Here is a 20005-nt window from a genome sequence, read left to right on the forward strand (position 1 = left end):
AAAAATATAGTGATATTTTCATTTTTATCATAAAACATCGCAATGATATCAGGATATTATCTTGATATTTTTACGATATTTTTATTTTCTATTTTTTTTTTTAAAAAATTTTTTTATGTTTTTTTCCCGAGATAAACCAAAAACATAAGACAATTTAATATATCCCGAGATTTTCCCTTCCCGAGCGGAGAACTATATTTGTGACATAGATCATGCCTTACGTCTTCCTAGTAAATAATTCCTTAATAGTTAATCTTGATATGTTCAGAAAGCACCTGCAAAGGAACATGAAAATCTGGAGGAAGAATGGAATGTCCAGAATTCCATCTTGAAGAGCATGGTCCATGTCCACAATCGACTATTTGGATCTGAGAATCTTGTTGAACATGTAAGTATGGAAACTTCTTTGGACATGCACATATATGCTTTAAAAGCATCGAAGAGATCCATATACAATACAACTTGTAGGTTTTCTTTCTGCTTGTGAATCTACGCAATTGGCATCGCGATATACTCACTTCCAAATGCCCAATTTTTTTTTTGTTTGGAAGATGACAGTTTTATTAATAATAGAATAATTACAGAGATTGGGGACCAGTATTCCCTCAAAGCATTACATCAGAAAAGCCAGGATGGATTAATCCCATGGCCAACAGGAAGGCCAATATGATTTTCCAAAAGACCCCTACCTCACATCCCCGAAAGGTCTCCCAAAAAACACCTAATTCTATCAACCAGCTTTTTATACACCTCTTGGTAAAACCCAAAAAAGGCACCCCTTAGTCACTCAAAATTAATAAATAATCAGACCTAGGAAAAGTTCCTTAGCTCCCTTAGAAGGAAATCAACCTCGGTATTCATTACAGACGTCAGTTCCAAGGATTGCGCCGTCTAAATACCCTGCATCAGGCACCACTTGGCGAATAATTAAATGCTTTCAATTTAACTCGAAAGCTTCCTTTTCCCCTCTCTCTCACTTTTATTTCTCTCTACTTCCCAACATCGTAAGCATCCTGAATTGGAGTACCCTGATGGCATTACAAACTTAATCCTCTGAAGAATACACCCAACGAAGGCTATTTGCATAATAATTCCCATTATATTATGTTTGCTCCAACCCCAAGGTAGGGCTAAAATATCAAGATTTGTGATCTCCACCGTTCCCCCTAATTCCCGAAGTCATCAAACTGCCGAGCACTCCAGCCTCAATGGGAGCGGGGTTGAACCTCTCAATGGCCCAACTATCCAATCAACTAAGGACATCGCACAACTGGGGGGATTTAATAGAGAGGAGAATTCTCCCAGGATCAAAACCGGCCAAAATATCCTTGGGCCGATCAGATGGGCAATAGCTTTTTGTTCGCCTTGCTCCATCATTCCTTAGAGTAATCTTTTCAGGGATCCTGTCCCGCAATTGGCCCCCAATTATTCGTCGGGGCAACTTCCTCTTTTTCGAAATGTTTCGATTTGATTGTTGGGATTTGATGATTATTCCATCAAGGATAAACCCATTTGTATGCTTTTTCAGGATGCCCAGTGCTCGATTCCTTTTATCTTTTAGTCGCGATGTAGCTCGAGTCAATAATGCTGGTTTATGGCGCCTCAATTTGCTTCTCCAAGGATGTTCCACTTGTACATTGGATATAACTTTAGGAGGTGGGGCCGATTTAATAGATAAGGAATTATCCATTTCCTCTTGATTTTGAAGCTTACCCACAACGGCTCCTTTATCAATACTAGCCAGCCTAGCCTTGGGATTTCCACCCGATATTTGCGATTTGAAATTTGAACAGTTCTTGTGGATCCCCCAAGGATTACCAGGGTCGGGGTGGACTGATCGATGCATTGGAGTTTGCCAGATGGCTAAAAGATCAACGGTTCTCCCATCTTCTACCATCCTGTCTTGGATGATCAAAGAAGGGCCAGGATCTGTCCTGCGCCTTTGCTGGAAGATAGGCCGACTCATGTTAGAGCCCACCAACGGCAACCCCAAAGTCGGTTTGGATGTCGCCGGTAGATCTTCCGCTCTAAGGGAAGCTTCCCTGATTTTATTTACAGGGACCAGAGGATTTAATCTTTTCAATCCCGGAGGATCACAAATTTCCATGCCTATTTTGAAGCTATAATTTTGAATCCAAATAGAGATAAAGGGGTTGGATAGCTGCCATTCGGTTGTGTAAATTTTAGCCGATACGTAGCTCATACAATAACCACGGTTTCCTTCCATTTTTATTTCCAGAACCGGTCCGAAAAGATTCCCCAAAGCTTCCACAGTCGATGTTGCCCATGCATGAAGAGGAATTCTTAAAAACTTAACCCAAATAGCCTTCGCCCCTTGTTGACATTCTCGATTCCACGCTGATAGAGAGGTGAGATAATTACCATAGGCCTTACCCCCAATCTTTATTATCCTGGAAGCCAACTCCACATTTTCAAACATGAAAAGCACCTCATTTTGTCCCAGAACCATTTTGCCCATTTCCATAGGTCATCTAGTATCCAATCCTTAATCTTTATCCTTCCCATCAAACATGCATTTAGAATTTGTGTACGTTCACCCACTTCCTTACCAGATATAGAAAGGACTGGAATTCCTTCCTCAAAACTGGTTGCTACCACCCCTGATTCAGGCCAGCCCCCATTCTCGTTCTTAGATGGAGTTTCGAGGGAACTGCAGGATTGGTGATGGAGACGACAAAGGTGTTACTGTCGGACACCATCGGCAGTTTTTTCGCCATCTGAAGTTGTGGTAACCACATTTAGGGCAAGTTCAGTCCCCCGACAATTTTTTCGCCATCGATATCGTCTGGTGAGGATAATCCAAGTACTTACAATCCAAGCTTCTTTTTCTCCTTGCAGATCTCGGGCCAGAAACTTAATCAAGAGCTGATGGTTATAATTGCCAGGCACTTATTGATCTCCGGCGATTCACTATCGATTTGAACTCTCCTCTGCAACAACACTAGAAGCCCTCTTCTTCTTCAATTTTCCAAGACCCAAACTCTAATAGCAGCTTTCTTCAAGATATTCTTGTAAACTCCCTTTCCAAGACAAAGAAGAACACTACCCTTTTATGAATCGTTGGCAGTGAGGAATGGTGGTGAAAGTGGTATGATCGGAGCAAGGAGGGATTGCCGGAATTTGCAGGTTTTGGTCAGGAGGAAAACTGAATTGGATGGTCGGGGAGTGATGTTTGCACTAGGGTTTTGAAGGTAGATGTAGGGATAATAGTGATGAGGACGAGGAAGGTCGAATTTGATGGAGGTTTGGGTTAGATCTGGGTGGGAAGGTCGGATCTAGGGTTCTAACTGAGGAAATAGGTCAGATCCGGTGGTGGAAAGGCTAGATCTAGGGTTTGGGAAGCCAGAATAGGAGGAGTTTAAAGAAGGTAAAGGAAGGTACTGGATCTTGCCGGATTCCGGCGAGAATCGCCGGAGAAGATGAGGAATAGCCGATGATCCCTCCCGCTCTTTCTCAGTTCACCATTGCACTTACCTTGCCACCCACGCCCCTTTTCCTTCATCCCTCTCTCCTGCCATGTATTTTGCAGCGTGAATCAAAATACCCGCAGTTAAACCCCATATCACATATTTCTTATTATCCACTTCAAAATCAAAGAAATGAACAATATACTTAGTCCCCATCCATTCCCCCCTTTGACACCTCCGATTCTCATCCTGTATCCACCATCCAAATGCCCAATTTTGAATATCAGATTTGTTTTCTAAGAGGAGACTTGAGGTATCTTATATTTCTATAGGGCACTTGAGCTGCGAATGTCAAGAGGCATGCATGAATTAACAACATTCATTTAACTGTAGGTATATTCATTGCACAAATTGTATTAGGATGAATAACTATTAGGTATATTTTCTCACTGAGAAGTCCCTAATCTAGTGCCACATCTTCTATTAGTTTCTGTTCCCAGTCATAACTTGTGACCTGGTCTTTTTGGTTTCTTAAGTTATCACTTTGTTTTTCCCTCAAGAACATACTTGCATCGAGAAATAGAAAGCCTCTCGTACTACCCAATGGGAGTGCTTTTTTATTATCACTTTATCATAAACGAAAATTGCATCAATACCCCTAATGAGGGTTAGGTAGGTTAACACAGAAAATAAAGGAATAAGATTGTCAGCATAATACATATATACATGCATACACACACAGATATATATATATATATATATATATATAGCAAAAGAGAAAAGGAGAGAATTATTTGAATTTCTCCCAAAATTCTATGAGAATTACACTTCACTTTTTTTTACTTTTTTTAACAAAGGCACCCATTCAACCCACATATTTTCAATCCTACCCCCTCCTTTATGCTTTTTAACAAAGGCACCCATTAAAGCCACATAATTTCAATCCTACCTCCTCCTTTATGCTTTTTTTAATTATGGAAACTTCTATAGATTGGAGGGCTAGGATCAGCCTATGAAAATGATTTTACGGGCACAACCTGTTGATGTTGTGTTACATCACATGGACGGTTTGGATCAACCTATGATGTGGTCCTTACAGTTCTTTGTCGGCCCGTGCATCGCACGGGGTTTTTAACTAGTGTATATATATGAAAGTGTTTCTAGTCGGTCGACTAGAGAACCTTCTCTAGTCCGCCGACCAAAAAACACAGTGGGCCCACATTATTTGGATAATCCAAAACATTCATTTGATAGGCCCTGGCATAGATAAGGTGTGCCCAAAAAATCAGCTGCATAGGATCATCCTAACCCTTTGATTTGTGGAGGTTAAAAATGGACAGATTTGTGGAGTTTATACGCGTCCATTTTAACCTCCATAAATCGAAGGGTTAGGATGATCCTGTGGAGATGATTTTTTAGGCACATCCTATCTATGTTAGGGCCCATCAAATGAATGCTTTGGATCATCAAAGCAGCGTGGGCTCACTATGTTTTAACCTCCACAAATCGAAGGGCTAGGATGATCCTATGGAGCTGATTTTTTGGGCACACCCTACTATGCCAGAGCCCTTCAAATGAATGCTTTGGATCATCCAAACAACATGGGCCCATTGTGTTTTTGGTCGGCGGACTAGAGAAGGTTCTCTAGTCGACCGACTAGAAACACTTTCGTATATATATATATATATATATATATATATATATATATATATATATATATATAGAGAGAGAGAGAGAGAGAGAGAGAGAGAGAGAGGATTGTACGCTCAAGCGTACCAAGCTTATGGTACACGCTCGAGTGCCCCAATCACATGGGTCCCACATTTTTTTGTGGTGATCCAAAGCATTCATTTGCAAGGCCATATCATAGATAGGGTGTGTACCAAAAATCAGCTCCATTGAATCATCCTAACCCCTCCAAAAGTGGAGGGCAAAAATGGGCAGATTTTTGGTCTGTCCATTTTGCCCTCCACAAATGGATGGGTTAGGATGATCCTATGGAGCTGATTTTTGGTACACAGCCCATCTATGTAAGGGTTTTTCAAATGCATGCTTTGGATCATCCTAACAAAGTGGGCCCACATGTGATTGGGCACTCGAGCGTACCATAAGCTTGGTAAAGTTGGACTTATCTATGTGAGGGCCCATCAAATGAATGCTTTGGATCACCCAAACAATGTGGCCCCCACTGTATTTTACGCTAGTGTGTGGATAACTTATCTACACTAGTGTGTAGAAACTCTCTCTCCACATACATATATATATATATATATATATATATATATATATATATATATATATATATATATATATATATATATATATATATATATATATATATATATATGAGTTAAGTGAAGCTACACATACGTGTAGCTAACTTAGCTACACCAACGGCTTAAAATACAGTGGGCCCACATTGTTTGGGTGATCCAAACCATTCATTTGATAGACCCTCACATTGATAGGGTGTGCCCAAAAAATCAGCTCCATAGGATCATCCCCACCCTTCAAACTGTGGAGGCAAAAATGGACAGATTTGTGAAGGTTTTTACACGTCCAATTTTGCCTCCACAAATCGTAGGGTTGGGATGATCCTATAGAGCTGATTTTTTGGGCACACCCTATCTATATGAGGGCCCATCAAATGAATGGTTTGCATCACCCAAACAATGTGGGGCCCACTGTATTTTAAGCTGTTGGTGTAGCTAAGTTAGCTACACGTATGTGTAGCTACACTTTTCTCTCTCTCTCTCTCTCTATATATATATATATATATATATATATAGAGGAAACTGTTGGTGAGCTCAACCAAACTTATGGTGAGCTAGCTTGCCCAATCACATGGGGGCCCACTCTGTTAGGATGATCCAAACCATTCATTTGAAAGTCCCTTACATAGATGATGATCCTATGGACCTGATTTTTGGTACACCCCCTATCTATGATAAGGCCTTGCAAATGAATGGCTTGGATCACTCCCCAAAATGTGGGACCCATGTGATTGGGCAAGCTAGCTCACCATAAGTTTGGTGAGCTTAAGCTCACCAACAGTTTCCTCATATATATATATATATATATATATATATATATATATATATGGGAATGGTGTTTGTGAGCGGCCCCTCATATAAGCTTATATGAGGTGACAGCTAGAAACACGGTGGGCCCACATTTCTGGGTGATCCAAACCATTCATTTGATAGGCCCTGGCATAGATAGGGTGTGCCCAAAAAATCAGCTGCATAGGATCATCCAAACCCTTCGAACCGTAGAGGTGAAAAATGGAAAATTTTGGGCAAATTTATAACGGCCCATTTTCAACTCCCCAGTTCGAAGGGTTGGGATGATTGTATGGAGCTGATTTTTTAGGCACACCCTATCTATGTCAGGGCATATCAAATTAATGGTTTGGATCACCCCAAAAAATGTGGGCCCACCGTGTTTCTAGCCGTCATCTCATATAAGCATATATGAGTGGCCACTCATACTCACTTTTCCCTATATATATATATATATATATATATATATATATATATATATATATATATATATATATATATATATACATCCAACTTCTCAATTTAAAGTACTGTGTCAAAACTCAAAAGTTGGCCCTAAGCTATAAAATATTGTTCCCATCTTCATTTTAGCTAAATGTGTTTGTACATATTCAAGTACTTCTAATGTTATCCTTTCTTTCCAATTCAGATTGGAACGTTGCAGGTTACCGATGAGGAAAAATTGGACTCATTTATGGAATCCTACAAATTGGGAACCAGGATAATAAAAGGTAATGTGTAGAAAACCTCTTTGGCATTTTATATAACCCTTTCTACCGGAAATGCATTTGTAACCGTTTTCCCTTTTTCTTTCCAGATATGCAGGCTTTATTATCCTCCACATTAGATGCAAAGCTTGTGCCTGAGCACTTGTTTTACCTATGCTTAGAGTATAAATGCAAATTCGATCCACCACACAAGTCCTATAACTTTTACAAGGTCATGTGAGAGATGATATGTTCTATGTAAACTTGAGCTGTTCTCTTCTTTTTATTTTAAATTCATTTTTCATTTCCATTCCAGGATTCAAATGCTCCGGCACTAGCTAAAATGGTGAAGCCACTTACAATGCTTCAAGAGCAGGTTAAATATCTTATGAATGAGTGGCCAGGTCATCCAGGTCTTGATAAAATTTTAAATATAATTGAGATGCTATTGGCGCTCCCATTGGATACACCTCTGGCTAAGGTAGTGAATTTGATCTCTTGTGCTTGTTTTCCAATTGTTATTATTTCTGATGCTTAAGAAAAGCATCTTGATATATATGCATACTTTAATTTTTATGATATATTATATTTTCTTCTGTGAAGGCTCTCTTCGGTTTGCAATTCTTGGTCAGCAGAGTCCAGTTTTTACAGGAAAATGCCTCAAAGTTCTCTCTTTCTGGTAAAGTTCTTTACCTTTAGCATGTATGGCTATGCTGATATGTCTTCTTTGAAATATTTTTTCTCGAAGAGCTTTTCCGTGGATTTTTTTCCCAGCAACACACAAAAAAAAAATCTATGGCCTGGGTTTTTTCTCCTTCAAAGGTTTTTTTATGAAATTTTTAGCTGTAACAAAATGTTACCTTAGATTGGGTTACCTAATGGCGGAAAAATCCAATTTTCATGGAAAAAATTGTTTAGAAAAAAAATATCAGCAAAACCGAACATGCCTTATGACATTGTTTTATTCATTTTTCAGTTATCCCAACATACTGATCTCTTCATTGCTTACAGATCAATTGCAGCCCATTTTTGTTGTGGTGTCATCATGGAAAAAGCTTGAGTTAGACAGCTGGCCCAGTTTGCTTGACGGAGTTTTGGAGCAGTATGAGGTTAATGCTGGAAAGGTAAATCATTAACTCATGTGGATTCATCATAAATTTTGTATTTTTCTCATACGAACTGTCACAGCTTTGTTCATTAAAAAAAAAAAAAAAACTGTTGCAGCTATGGTTTCCCTTGCACTCGGTTCTTCATCGTAAGCTTTGTGGTGACATGGATGCCGATAACCTGTCTACAATTCAAAGGTATCCATCCCAAATTCAGATGCTATGTATGGTTGGCTTGCTACTTTGGCGGCATGTATCTGACCCAAATTGAAATTGCAGCATAGAGGAGTTTATTCAAACGGCTAGTGTTGGAGAGTTCAAAAAACGACTTGGCCTTCTCCTTGCTTTTCATGGCCAGTTCAATACCAGTATATGCTTGGAAATTGATTCGACGTGAGACACTCTAAATCTTAGTAATCTTTTTACTCATTGGCTTGTCTTAGATAATCCTTTGGTATCCTCAAAAGTCAACTTATAATATGACAACTGTAAGAAACATGTTAGTTGTCGTGCAATTATTTTGGCACTGCTTGGTTGCCCACTTGTTAACAAAGTTTTGAATTGGTTGACTTTTGAATTGGCTTGTTAACAAAGTTTTGATCCAGTAAAAATTAGGCTAGATCAAATATTATTATGGAAAAACAATAAAAGATTAAATAAATAAACAAGTAAATTCAAATACCAAGTTGTAAAATCAACTATTATTCCGGAAAAACAGTAATAGATTAAATAAATAAATAAATTCAAAGCCCAAGTTATAAGATTTGTGAATAATTTGCAAATTATTTAGAACTTTGATATAAGTCTTGAATTTTCAATAGATCGCAAATAATTCAGGAAGGAAAAGTTTTTTGTGAAAAACCTTGGCGATATTTATGAATTTTCAAATTCTAGCCAAACTTTATCACTGTACATCCTGCAGCAATATTAACAAACTGCACTTTTATTTGATACTCTATGGCATGTAATCACTAACCTAAGCAACACCATCCGGCATGATATTCATTTGTTTTATTTTTTAGATTTTTGAGTTTTGACTCCTAAATTCAATCATGCAGGCCTCATTTGATGGAAAATTTGAAGATTTTGTACAATGTTTTTGGATATTACAAACAATTCTTGCCTTTGTAAGTTTTCATTGAATTATGTCAACTCTTATCCCTCTTAGTTTTAATACTTCCAAGAAGTTCCCCCTTCCTTTTTTGGGGGGGAAATGCCAGCACATTGACATTTTGTTTCTTATTCAGGATTTCAGAGCACATAGAAGCTAGTAGAAGAAAAATAGAATTGGAATTGAAAGAAATTGTGAAGCTTAGCCATTGGGAGCACTCCAACTACCACTTATTAATCGAAACCTCCAAAAGGACTCGCCAGAAGCTTTGGAAGATTATACAAAAATTCAATGTAAATGTTGTCCATATTAGTCTTTTGACTTAGACATACTTGAATTGCTGCAGGATACATTCTTAGTTATGCTTTCTTTTGAATGCAATGTAGGTTTAGAATTTATGCTTTCTTTTGAATGTAATGTAGTTTTAGAACTTTTTGCAAGGATAAAAGGATAGTCTATGTCTATGCTTTCTTTTGAATGTAATGACTACTCTTTTACACTAGAGGGGGCTGTCCCAAGTAAAAAGAAGGGACAAATATATCATCTCCCATAATTCCATGGAAATAGATTCTAATAATAGAAAAGAGAATCATCAGGATGTTACTAGAAGAGAAGTGTCAAAATCCATCACAATAGGTTTCATCCAAGTCGAAAGCCCTTGGAGGTTGAATAATCTAAAGAGAGAATCAAGTCTCCTCTCAAAATACAGAACCGAACTTGACTTTGTTCGTGAGTCTTCCCCTCACTAAACCCCTAAAAAAGTAAAAAACTTGACTACGGCCTATGAAAGGACTAAATTGCCCTTCACTTAAACCCAACTTTTACTTTCTAGACTTCAACCATTAATTAGAAATGAGACACCATTTGATTTGCTTTTCATCATTGCCTTTGACATCCTCTAACACCTCCTTCATTCTTAGAGGGAACTTTGCAATAAACATATAAAGTCTTCCTACCAAACTGGTCAGTCTTAAGTCTTTAGCTTCCATTGCCACTGCAGTTTTTAGGAAGAAGCGTAGTAAAAGCAACAGTCATGCAAACCTTTCAAAATTAGTTTGTCACTTGTAAAACCAAGCACACTTGCATCTGAGATCGATAGAATTATAATGTATAACTAGTTCCATAATTCTCTCTTTGTTACTGATTATAGTTCTATATTGACTTTGTGGTAGCTGGAGTTTTCATTTTTCTAACAAATATCACCTTGGTACTAATAAGCTTTACGTTTGTTGATTTAGGACATACTAGAACAACCGGTTATGATTGTTCTTAACCAAGAAGACATGCAAAAAAGATTTAATATTCCTACCCTGATTGAACAAAAGCCCATCGATGATGCTCACGACATGACTGTGGAGCTGTTGCCAAGTGGATTTGATGTAGCAAAGTTCAGTGAGGCAGAAAGGTTGTATATTCATTGTATTTTGGGTATATGATGTTATATTTCTCTTCAATTAAAGAGCTATTTTCAGAATTGTGTTCCTTCTTGGTGGATTAGGTCATTATGGTACAGTGAGTTGAGAAGAAAAATTGATTCCGCTTCCCATAACTTGTGTCCTAGAAGAACATCCGAACTTGGTTTCCCGTATATATGCCTTGCAGATTTTAAAGGTTGAGTATTTATTTCCTTATGCTCTTGCTTGCAATTTCAGAATGACATGCCCTGGTTTTTATATATGTAATTATGATCCAACAAAACTTGGTACTTTTGTAGAGGTGGCAGATCTAATCGGGCAATCATTATCCTCTGGGTCTGCATTCCCGATGTATCAGGAAGCTTGGAATTCTCTTGAAAAGATATGCAGTAGTGCAACTGAATTCACATATCTCTGGAAGCACGAAAGCAAGAATCCTAAAAAGAAGAGGGCTCTAACTGGCCTTATGAAGCTTTTAGAGGGATCTGGGTTATCAAAGCGTAAATCCATGATTTCTGAGGTACCTATACATGGAATGCCTCCTTTTTTTTGCTTTAAATTTCTTCAGCAATTAAAAGAACATGCAAACGACTAAGGTTTAAAATTTCGGTTTTGGTTTTGGTTTTGTTTCGGACATAGCAGAAACCGAAATTTTGGCCGAAATCACCGAAATTTGGGACTCTGGCCGAAATTTCGGTTTCAGGTAGTTTTGATTTCTGTCTTGACCGAAATCTGAAATTTCTAATTTCGGACCGAAATTTTGATCGAAATTTAAAACCATGCAAACGGCCACAATTTTCCTTGCATGATTGAAAACCCTTTATGCCTTTACCATTTGTACCGCCTCAAAGTATAATTCTTTAAATTGGATGTAACAATATTCTTTCAGCATATCTTCATCAAATACTTTTGGATTCTTACTTCCATCTATATGCTATTACAATTCTTGTTACTGATGTTATCTTTTGGTGGCTTAAAATCGGCCCTCTTAGGCAGAACTACGATCAAGCCAAGCAAGTAGATGGTTTCTTCAGCCATCATATGATGTGCATCATTTACTGCTCCCACTTAGAGATGCCAACATTTCTTTCTCTAGCCATTTTCAGAGGTTTTCTGATGAAAAGTGTGATCCAAACTGGGAAATGGCAAATCGTTACTATTTCAAAAACATAGCATTGGTTCAGCAAATAAAGCAAATTCGCTTAAATTTCCACAAAAGTTTAAGTTTGGAACAGGTAAATTTCCATTGTTGCGAGTCTGTTGAACGTCAATTCTTTAGCGATGAGTACATGTGATATTAATCCTTTTCGATTCATGTTTTATGTAGGTCGAGACCTCTGCTTCTTTCATCGATCATCTGATTGTCATACAACAGGATCAACGTTCTGTCGTTTATAGTTTTGCCGATCACCTGAAGAAGTTGAGAAAGCGCACATCTTCATTAAAAGAATTGGGTACTGATATTTGCTACTTTTTTTCCTGACATAGGGTGCCCTCACCCCATTTTAGGGCAGGACTAATCCCTATGGATGCGTGCAATCACCCGTAAACCAATTTGCTAATCTGGTTTTACATTTCATAATTTTCATTTGCTGTACATTTTTGACAAATCATCCCATTTCAGGTCCTGAAACCGGTAGAAAGTGTTTGATCGCCCCTAACCAGCATGCCACATATAAATGCATGTGTCAACAAAAGGCAAGTTTTGTTGAAAATACTTGGTGAATGCGGACTCTCCTATATCATTCAACATTTGTATTAGGGAAAAGTGTTTCTGGTCCGTCGACGAGAAATGAGTGGGGCCCACATTGTTTGGGTGATCTAAACTATTCATTTGATGGGCCCTGGCATAGATAGGGTGTGCCCAAAAAAGCATCTCTATAGGATCATCCTAACCCTTGATTTCTGGAGGTTTAAAAAACCGTCCATTTTAAACCTCCACAAATCAAGGGTTAGGATGATCCTATGGAGATGATTTTTTGGGCACACCCTATCAATGCCAGAGCCCATCAAATGAATGGTTTGCATCACCCAAACAACGTGGGCCCCACTTGTTTCTCGTTGATGGACCAAATTAAGTTATCTGGGCTGACAGACCAGAAAATGTGGACCCGTAGTATTATTGATAGTTATGATTAAGATTCGTTTTATTTGTGCAGGAACTATTTGACAGTCTGTATGCCATGTCAAAAGATGCATCTTTGTTGCTGAGGACTGTTAAAAATACTCATTTAAATACTTGCAACAGTGTCAGGGTTGAAGCCAATAGCATTTCTGTTTCCATTGATAGATTCGTTCCAAAATTTCAGATATCTAAGGTGATCATTTCATTTATGTTCTTGTTGGTTTTATGAACTGTTGGCTACATTTTACTGAAGAAATTCTGTCCAACAGGAATCATTAGATCAATACCTTCTTGGTAGTAACGGAGTTGTCAGTACACCATCAGCATGGATGTCTCCCTTTATTGTGTCAGAACAAATGGAGAACTTAGTAGGGGAAAATTTCCAAGTAATAAATGATTTTGAGGACGAGCTAGAGGCCTTCTGCGGGCAAAATGTCGAGAAATCTGTAAAAGAGCCTTTGCTAAGTCGTTTTAAGAACATCATCAATAAGGTACACCCTATTTTATTCTTTGTTTTGTTATGCTAGAGGATTTCAGTGTTTTGTCACTCTTCCTTAATATTTACTCGGAATGGATAACAATGATGAGTATTTCCAATAGAACTTCACATGCTATGTCACAAATATTGTTCTCGAGAATTTCTCGGCAAGGGAAAATCTCGGGATATATTATATTTTTTTGGGTTTATATCGGGAAAAAACGATAAAATAAATTTATTTAAAAATATATAAATTAAGAAAAAAATTGTAAAAATATCATGATATTATCGCGATAAATGAAAACATCGCTATATTTTTTAAATAGTCGGGATTATATCGGGATTTTTTTTGTTTTGTCAAAATATCATGATAAAATCGCTATAATTTGAAAATATCAGAGATATTTGTGACATGGTTCACATGTTGGAAAATAAATTAAGAAAAATGAATTCCTATAGAGTGGAGCTGAAAATATAACACAATTTCAAATTTTGCAGGGGAAGTTGATGAAAAAAGAATTTCATTCCAATCTGGAGCATGTAAATCAATCCATTAGTGTTTGTGAAGATGGTGTTCCTTCCTCATTTACTGAAACATATGAGGGAACCATTAAACTGATCTTTGATGCATTTCAGACAATGGGTTTGTTAAGTAAAGGTAATGACGTTTCTGAAGAGTCATTATCTGGGAATATTACACTATGGAAAGTTCACTTCGAGACATGCATAAGAAAACTAAAGTTGGACCGTATATATGATGTGCTTGGTGGAACAATCATTGCTGCGGTATGTTGCTATTGCTCTGTATATCGTCTTTCATTCTTTAGCATGTTGGTTACATTCAAGGTTTTAAATTTCGGCCGAAACCAAAATTTCGGCTGAAATTCAGGAAAAACTGATTTACATTTTTAATTCAAAATTTTGGAAAATTAGTAAAATTGTGAAAAAAAATTTCTTTTTTCGAAATTTCTGAAATTTTGGGTTTTGGGGATTTCAGTTTCGTTCCCAACCGAAATCTGAAATTTCGGTATTTCAGCCAAAATTTAAAACCTTGGTTACATTTTCTCATTTGCTTTGCATGCATCCTCACCTGAGTGGATTGGTTTTGCAGGCTGAACTGGTAAACAAGCAGCCCAAGATCTGCTCCCAAGTGGAGATACGTTTGACACATCTTCATTTGTTGCTTGATCTTGTCTTAACCTTTGGGGATGGTCTGCTATTTGAGTTCTTAGCCATGCACAAGACGGTAAGTAATTTTCTCTTGCCCATTTTGGTTGACTCCTTTATGTGTTCAGAATCTTCTGCTAAAGTCAATTTCTCTACTCACATGCAGGTAACAGAAATGACTCACATGCTTGCAAATATATTTGCCTTACTGTATTCAAGCGGATTTGGTGCTGCAGAAGACCAAACAGATGATAGTGGTGGTGATAAATTTGAAAATGCAAGTGGCACAGGCATGGGAGAGGGTCAAGGTCTGAATGACGTCAGTGATCAGATAGATGATGAAGATCAGCTTCTTGGGACTTCTGAGAAGGTAATATGTTGCAACCAAGGATTTAAATTTCGGTTTCTGTTTCGGACAAAGCCGAAATACTAAAATTCGGTAAAAAAAAAACAAATTTCATTAATGTACCTAAATTTTGGTAATTTCAGCCAAAATCTTAGGAAAAAATAACTTAAAAATCACATTTTCCCAAAAATTCGGCCAAAATTACCGAAATTTTGGATTTTGGTGATTTCGGTTTTGGTCCCAACCGAAATCCGAAATTTCGGTATTTCAGTCGAAATTTAAACCCATGGTTGCAAACGAGCTTTTTTTTTTTTTTTTTTTCATTTTTGTTTCCTCCTGACATACTTGAAAATAAGCTTGAATTTCTATTTTTTCTGCTGTCCACTAAACTGCAGCAAAGTGAAGGACCAGATGCATTAAATGAAGTTCCAGGTAAGACAGACAAAGGCATAGAAATGGATGAGGATTTTGCTGCCGATACATTTAGTGTTAGTGAGGACTCGGGAGATGATGATGGCGAAGATGGCGAAGATGTGAACCTTGACTCTGTGATGGGAGACACCACAGATAGTAAGGAAATAGTTGACGAAAAACTTTGGAATAAGGACGAAGATGGTAATCCCGATAACACAATAGAGCAGTATGAGTCAGGTCCATCTGTCAAAGAAACAGATGTCAGCTCTAGGGAGCTAAGAGCTAAAGAAGATAGTGCGACTATTGTGGACGAATCTGAAATGTTAGACAATGACAAGTCGGACCCACTAAGTGAAAGGAATGAAAGTCCGAATGTTGGTGATGAGAGAGATGATGAAAACACCAATGACATGATGGACAAAGATGCGGCTTTTGGAGACCCTACGGGAATAGAGCTTAATGAGGAGGATATGTGCAGGGATGAACCAGAAGGTTCGGATCCCATGGAAGAAGGCGAATCAGATCCTGATGGAAATTCCGAGGATACAGGTGATGACAATGGATCGACTAATCCTGCAGATGTGGATAAGAATGAAGAAAATGGTGGAGAAATGGGTGGAAATGACGAGATTGATGAGTCGAGGGAGCATGTTGAGAATACAGATACGGACTTGGTGGCAGCAAGTAAAGAGGAAATGGAACCAGAAAAGTCAGACTCCAATGATGATCCCATACTCAGTGCAGATTCTGCAAGACCAATGAATGTTGACAATGCACAAAACCCACCCTTACCGCCAGAGATACATTGGTCTAACAGTAGTGACCTTCAAAATGGCCTTGCGCCTTCAAGAGGCATGCCTTCTAGTGATGTGCCTGAGATGGACATAACCATGCCAGACTCAAGTGACCGGGGGGAATTGACAGTTGATTTTCCAAAGGTTCAATTTCCACAGGATGATACTTCATCTGCACAAAAAATCAATTCAAATCCCTACCGGAGCATTGGGAATGCTTTGGAAGAATGGAAAGAACGAATTAAAATATCTGATGATTCACCAGGGAATAAGTCAGAACCTCCTGAAGAGGATGGGAATGCTAATGAATATGGATTTGTTTCAGAGATAGAAGAGAGCACTTCTCAAGCACTAGGTCCCGCAACATCTGATCAAATTGACAAGAATATCAAGGGTAACAAACCCAATGCTGATGAGTGCCTTGCCGAAGAGAAAGATGTTGTTCTTAACGAAATGGAGGTTGAAAAGGAAAATTCTGAAACAAACCAAGTTAGGAATAGCATTGCCCCTACTCTCAGAGAGAAAATCAAGGAACGCGTGGAGGACACGGGACCCACTAATGTTGCACCTGTTGAGGCATCACCAGGAGATGATGGTTTTCCAGGAAACCAGTCAGGTGATCTGATCACAATAAGAAGTTGTTCCATGAATAATGAAATATTGCAGATGAAAAACCTCTCGGTGAGCAATCAAGTGTTGGGGAAAGCAAAGGACGTCGAAGAAATATCTGGTGATTTGGAACATAATGCCGCTGCACTTTGGAGTAGATATGAGTTGACCACATCAAGGCTATCTCAAGAATTGGCGGAGCAATTGCGATTGGTTATGGAGCCAACTCTAGCAAGCAAGCTCCAAGGCGATTATAAGACTGGCAAGCGGATAAACATGAAGAAGGTGACTGAGCTCTAAGTCTCCCACATCTGCACTTTTTTGAAAAATATAGCACACACCCCTATGTCACAAATATCTCCGATATTTTCGAAATAGTGTTTTTATCGTGGCATTTTTGATAAAACGACAAAATCCCGAAATAATCCCAAGATTTTTTGAAAAAATAGCGATATTTTCATTTTTATCATAAAATATCACGATATTATCCCAATATTTTTCGGTATTTTTATTTTATATTTTTATAAAATGTTATATATTTATATATTTTTTAAAATAGTTTTGTTTTTATCAGGTTTTTTTCTCAATAAAACCCCGAAAAAAGGATATTGCCGTGATTTTTCCTTTCCGAGAAATTCCCGAGAACGATATTTGTGACATAGAGACACATCCGCACTTAGTTCTCTATAACTGCATGTTATATGTTGCTGGTAGGTCTCACCTTCATGCCTTCTATTTTCTTCAATCATCAGGTTATTCCATACATTGCAAGCCATTTTCGAAAAGATAAGATATGGCTAAGGCGGACCAGACCCAACAAACGCGATTACCAGGTTGTTGTTGCAGTGGATGACTCTCGTAGCATGTCTGAAAGCCATTGTGGTGACGTTGCCATTGAGGCATTGGTTACGGTCTGCCGTGCAATGTCTCAACTGGAAGTCGGCCAATTAGCAGTTGCAAGCTTTGGTGAAAAGGGAAACATAAAATTGCTTCATGACTTCGACCGACCATTTAATGCGGAAGGTGGAGTTAAGGTGGGTATCCAGACATAATGCCTTCTAATGCATGCATATCACGAAAACACATCCTTTTTTTTTATGACATAGGGTATCCCCACCCCATTTTAGGGCGGGACTAATCCCTATGGATGCTAAAACACATCTTCTACTGATTGAATTTGCTTGGCATGGAACAGATGATCTCCAGTTTGACATTCAAGCAAGACAACACAATCGCAGATGAGCCGGTGGTTGATCTGTTGAAATATTTGAACAACAAGCTTGATGCTGCTGTGGCAAATGCACGCTTGCCATCAGGACAAAACCCTCTTCAGCAACTCATTTTGATCATAGCTGATGGACGGTTCCATGAAAAGGTCTCCTCTACTTTTTTAATAGTTGCCTAGGACAGTCTTTAGGTACTTTTTTACTTTTTTTTTTTTTTTTTGAAATGCTTTTCCACTGTTATGTACACCAGGAAAATTTGAAGCGCTGTGTCAGGGATGCTTTAAGTAGGAAGCGAATGATCGCATTTTTACTTCTTGATAGCCCGCAGGAGTCTATTATGGACCTGATGGTAGCATACCTGACTTTTCTTTTGTTTGTTCTCACAACAATAACTTGTCTGATTTGCATTTGTATGTTCCCAGGAAGCATCATTTCAAGGTGAAACCCTTTCATTTACAAAGTACCTTAATTCGTTTCCCTTCCCATACTACATTGTATTGAAGAATATCGAAGCACTTCCAAGGACACTCGCAGATTTATTAAGACAGGTAATCGTTTGTCACATTCTGAAATCGAAGGAAATGAATGGATTACTGGATTATCTTTATTTTTCTGAGATGTTAATTTTAAGTCTTGTGTTTATTTAAAACGAAGAATTTATCTTGACTTTATTATTTGCATATGCACATGCAGTGGTTTGAGCTTATGCAGAATACAAGAGAGTAAATCCTTCATGATCACATCGCAACAGTCAACTTTGATGCCCTGAAGAATTTTGCAGTCCCTGTAGAAAAGCGTGGATGTATACACCCAGCACAAAAAAAAGTAGGCATCGCCGGCCTGCTCAAGATTTCTTCAACAAAGGTTGAACAAGACAGATTGCAGTCCAAGGACACTAAAGAACCTTCCAGAAACTCATCAAAAAAAAAAAAAAAACCTTCCAGAAGAGTGGGGAGAAGAAATACAGACTTGCAGATTACATGGAAGGGAGAGTTGCCATTGCCATGTAATGCATGTAAATAGACATACTGTTCTGGAAAGAAGCTGCCATTGAAATGTAATTATCTATAAGACATGTTGTATACTGCTGTAGTTATGTGACCCAATTACAGTGATGTCTTAATTTTATCAGGGGCTGCAAAAATGGCTTCCTTTTGGGTCATTCTTCCAATTTTCAAGATGGTAAATGGCTTGTTAGGTTCTCTGTCCTTATGAACTCATGAAAATTGGCTAATTGTGCATTCAGTTACACCCATTTTAGCAGTTTTTTTAGTTTTAAGATTAACAAATATTTGTTAATGTTGCGATAACCAGGTTACAACAAGGGGGACAAGGCATCCCACGCATGGCAACGGCGGTTATGCAACAATCCCACCCTGGATACACTTTGTATGAGCAGATTACACCTATAATCCCCCCCCCCCCATGATTTGTGTACAGCAATAATATAAGAAATCATAACAATAGTCAGAATTCCTGTTTAGCGCTGTGATGAACCCTTTTCTTTTGCCTTTACTATGACACGGTTTAGCACTTCCATTACCATGATGAACAGATATGGTGAGAGGGGATTCCGTTGTCTTAGCCCTCTAGACCTACAAAAGAAGCTTGCTGGAGATCCATTCACTAAAATAGAGAATGATGGTATAGAAAAGCAATTCTTAATCTAATTTGTTCATTTTTCCCAAACCCAATCTTTTCTTATATGAATTCTAGGAAGGATCAATCCATGTGACAACATGATTTTTGTTTTTTCCCAAATCTCTTACAAATATCCTATTCCGTCTGTGACTTTGCTTCCATTAACAAATGCTCTTTCCAACTGTGAGATAATTCCTCCATAGTTGTCTTTTATCTTCTCACTAAATGGGCCACTTGGTGGCGTAGATATGTGTAAAGTGGAGTTGGAAATTTTGACTCTTAACCAGAGAGAGAGAGAGAGAGAGAGAGAGAGATTCATTCATTTCACACAGTTTTTTGTTTTCCATTTCAATAAATATATTATGGAGACTGATTT

At 38.1% G+C, this 20005-nt stretch overlaps 1 protein-coding gene across 2 annotated transcripts in view; it reads left to right on the forward strand.

Annotated features, from left to right (window-relative positions):
- The window catches only part of LOC143881278 (midasin-like protein), a 66864-nt gene extending 47714 nt beyond the window's left edge, over nt 1–19150 (forward strand). For both annotated transcript variants that reach the window (XM_077384266.1, XM_077384268.1), the window contains exons 52-78: nt 269–388; nt 7140–7221; nt 7308–7429; nt 7514–7678; nt 7801–7876; nt 8209–8321; nt 8422–8501; nt 8583–8696; nt 9362–9430; nt 9551–9707; nt 10653–10819; nt 10913–11025; nt 11129–11349; nt 11822–12064; nt 12157–12283; nt 12454–12527; nt 12989–13147; nt 13224–13445; nt 13931–14218; nt 14544–14678; nt 14766–14969; nt 15341–17047; nt 17515–17796; nt 17958–18137; nt 18239–18337; nt 18411–18536; nt 18682–19150. In XM_077384266.1, the coding sequence (XP_077240381.1) occupies nt 269–388; nt 7140–7221; nt 7308–7429; nt 7514–7678; nt 7801–7876; nt 8209–8321; nt 8422–8501; nt 8583–8696; nt 9362–9430; nt 9551–9707; nt 10653–10819; nt 10913–11025; nt 11129–11349; nt 11822–12064; nt 12157–12283; nt 12454–12527; nt 12989–13147; nt 13224–13445; nt 13931–14218; nt 14544–14678; nt 14766–14969; nt 15341–17047; nt 17515–17796; nt 17958–18137; nt 18239–18337; nt 18411–18536; nt 18682–18714 (5478 nt within the window). In that variant the 3' untranslated portion in view covers nt 18715–19150. The remainder of the gene's footprint in view (nt 1–268; nt 389–7139; nt 7222–7307; nt 7430–7513; nt 7679–7800; nt 7877–8208; nt 8322–8421; nt 8502–8582; nt 8697–9361; nt 9431–9550; nt 9708–10652; nt 10820–10912; nt 11026–11128; nt 11350–11821; nt 12065–12156; nt 12284–12453; nt 12528–12988; nt 13148–13223; nt 13446–13930; nt 14219–14543; nt 14679–14765; nt 14970–15340; nt 17048–17514; nt 17797–17957; nt 18138–18238; nt 18338–18410; nt 18537–18681) is intronic.
- The last annotated feature ends 855 nt before the right edge of the window (nt 19151–20005 follow it).

The sequence above is a fragment of the Tasmannia lanceolata genome, unplaced genomic scaffold (genome assembly GCF_043159265.1).
Source record: "Tasmannia lanceolata isolate RefF3 unplaced genomic scaffold, GAP_Taslan_0.1 ptg000002l, whole genome shotgun sequence".
NCBI lineage: Eukaryota > Viridiplantae > Streptophyta > Magnoliopsida > Canellales > Winteraceae > Tasmannia > Tasmannia lanceolata.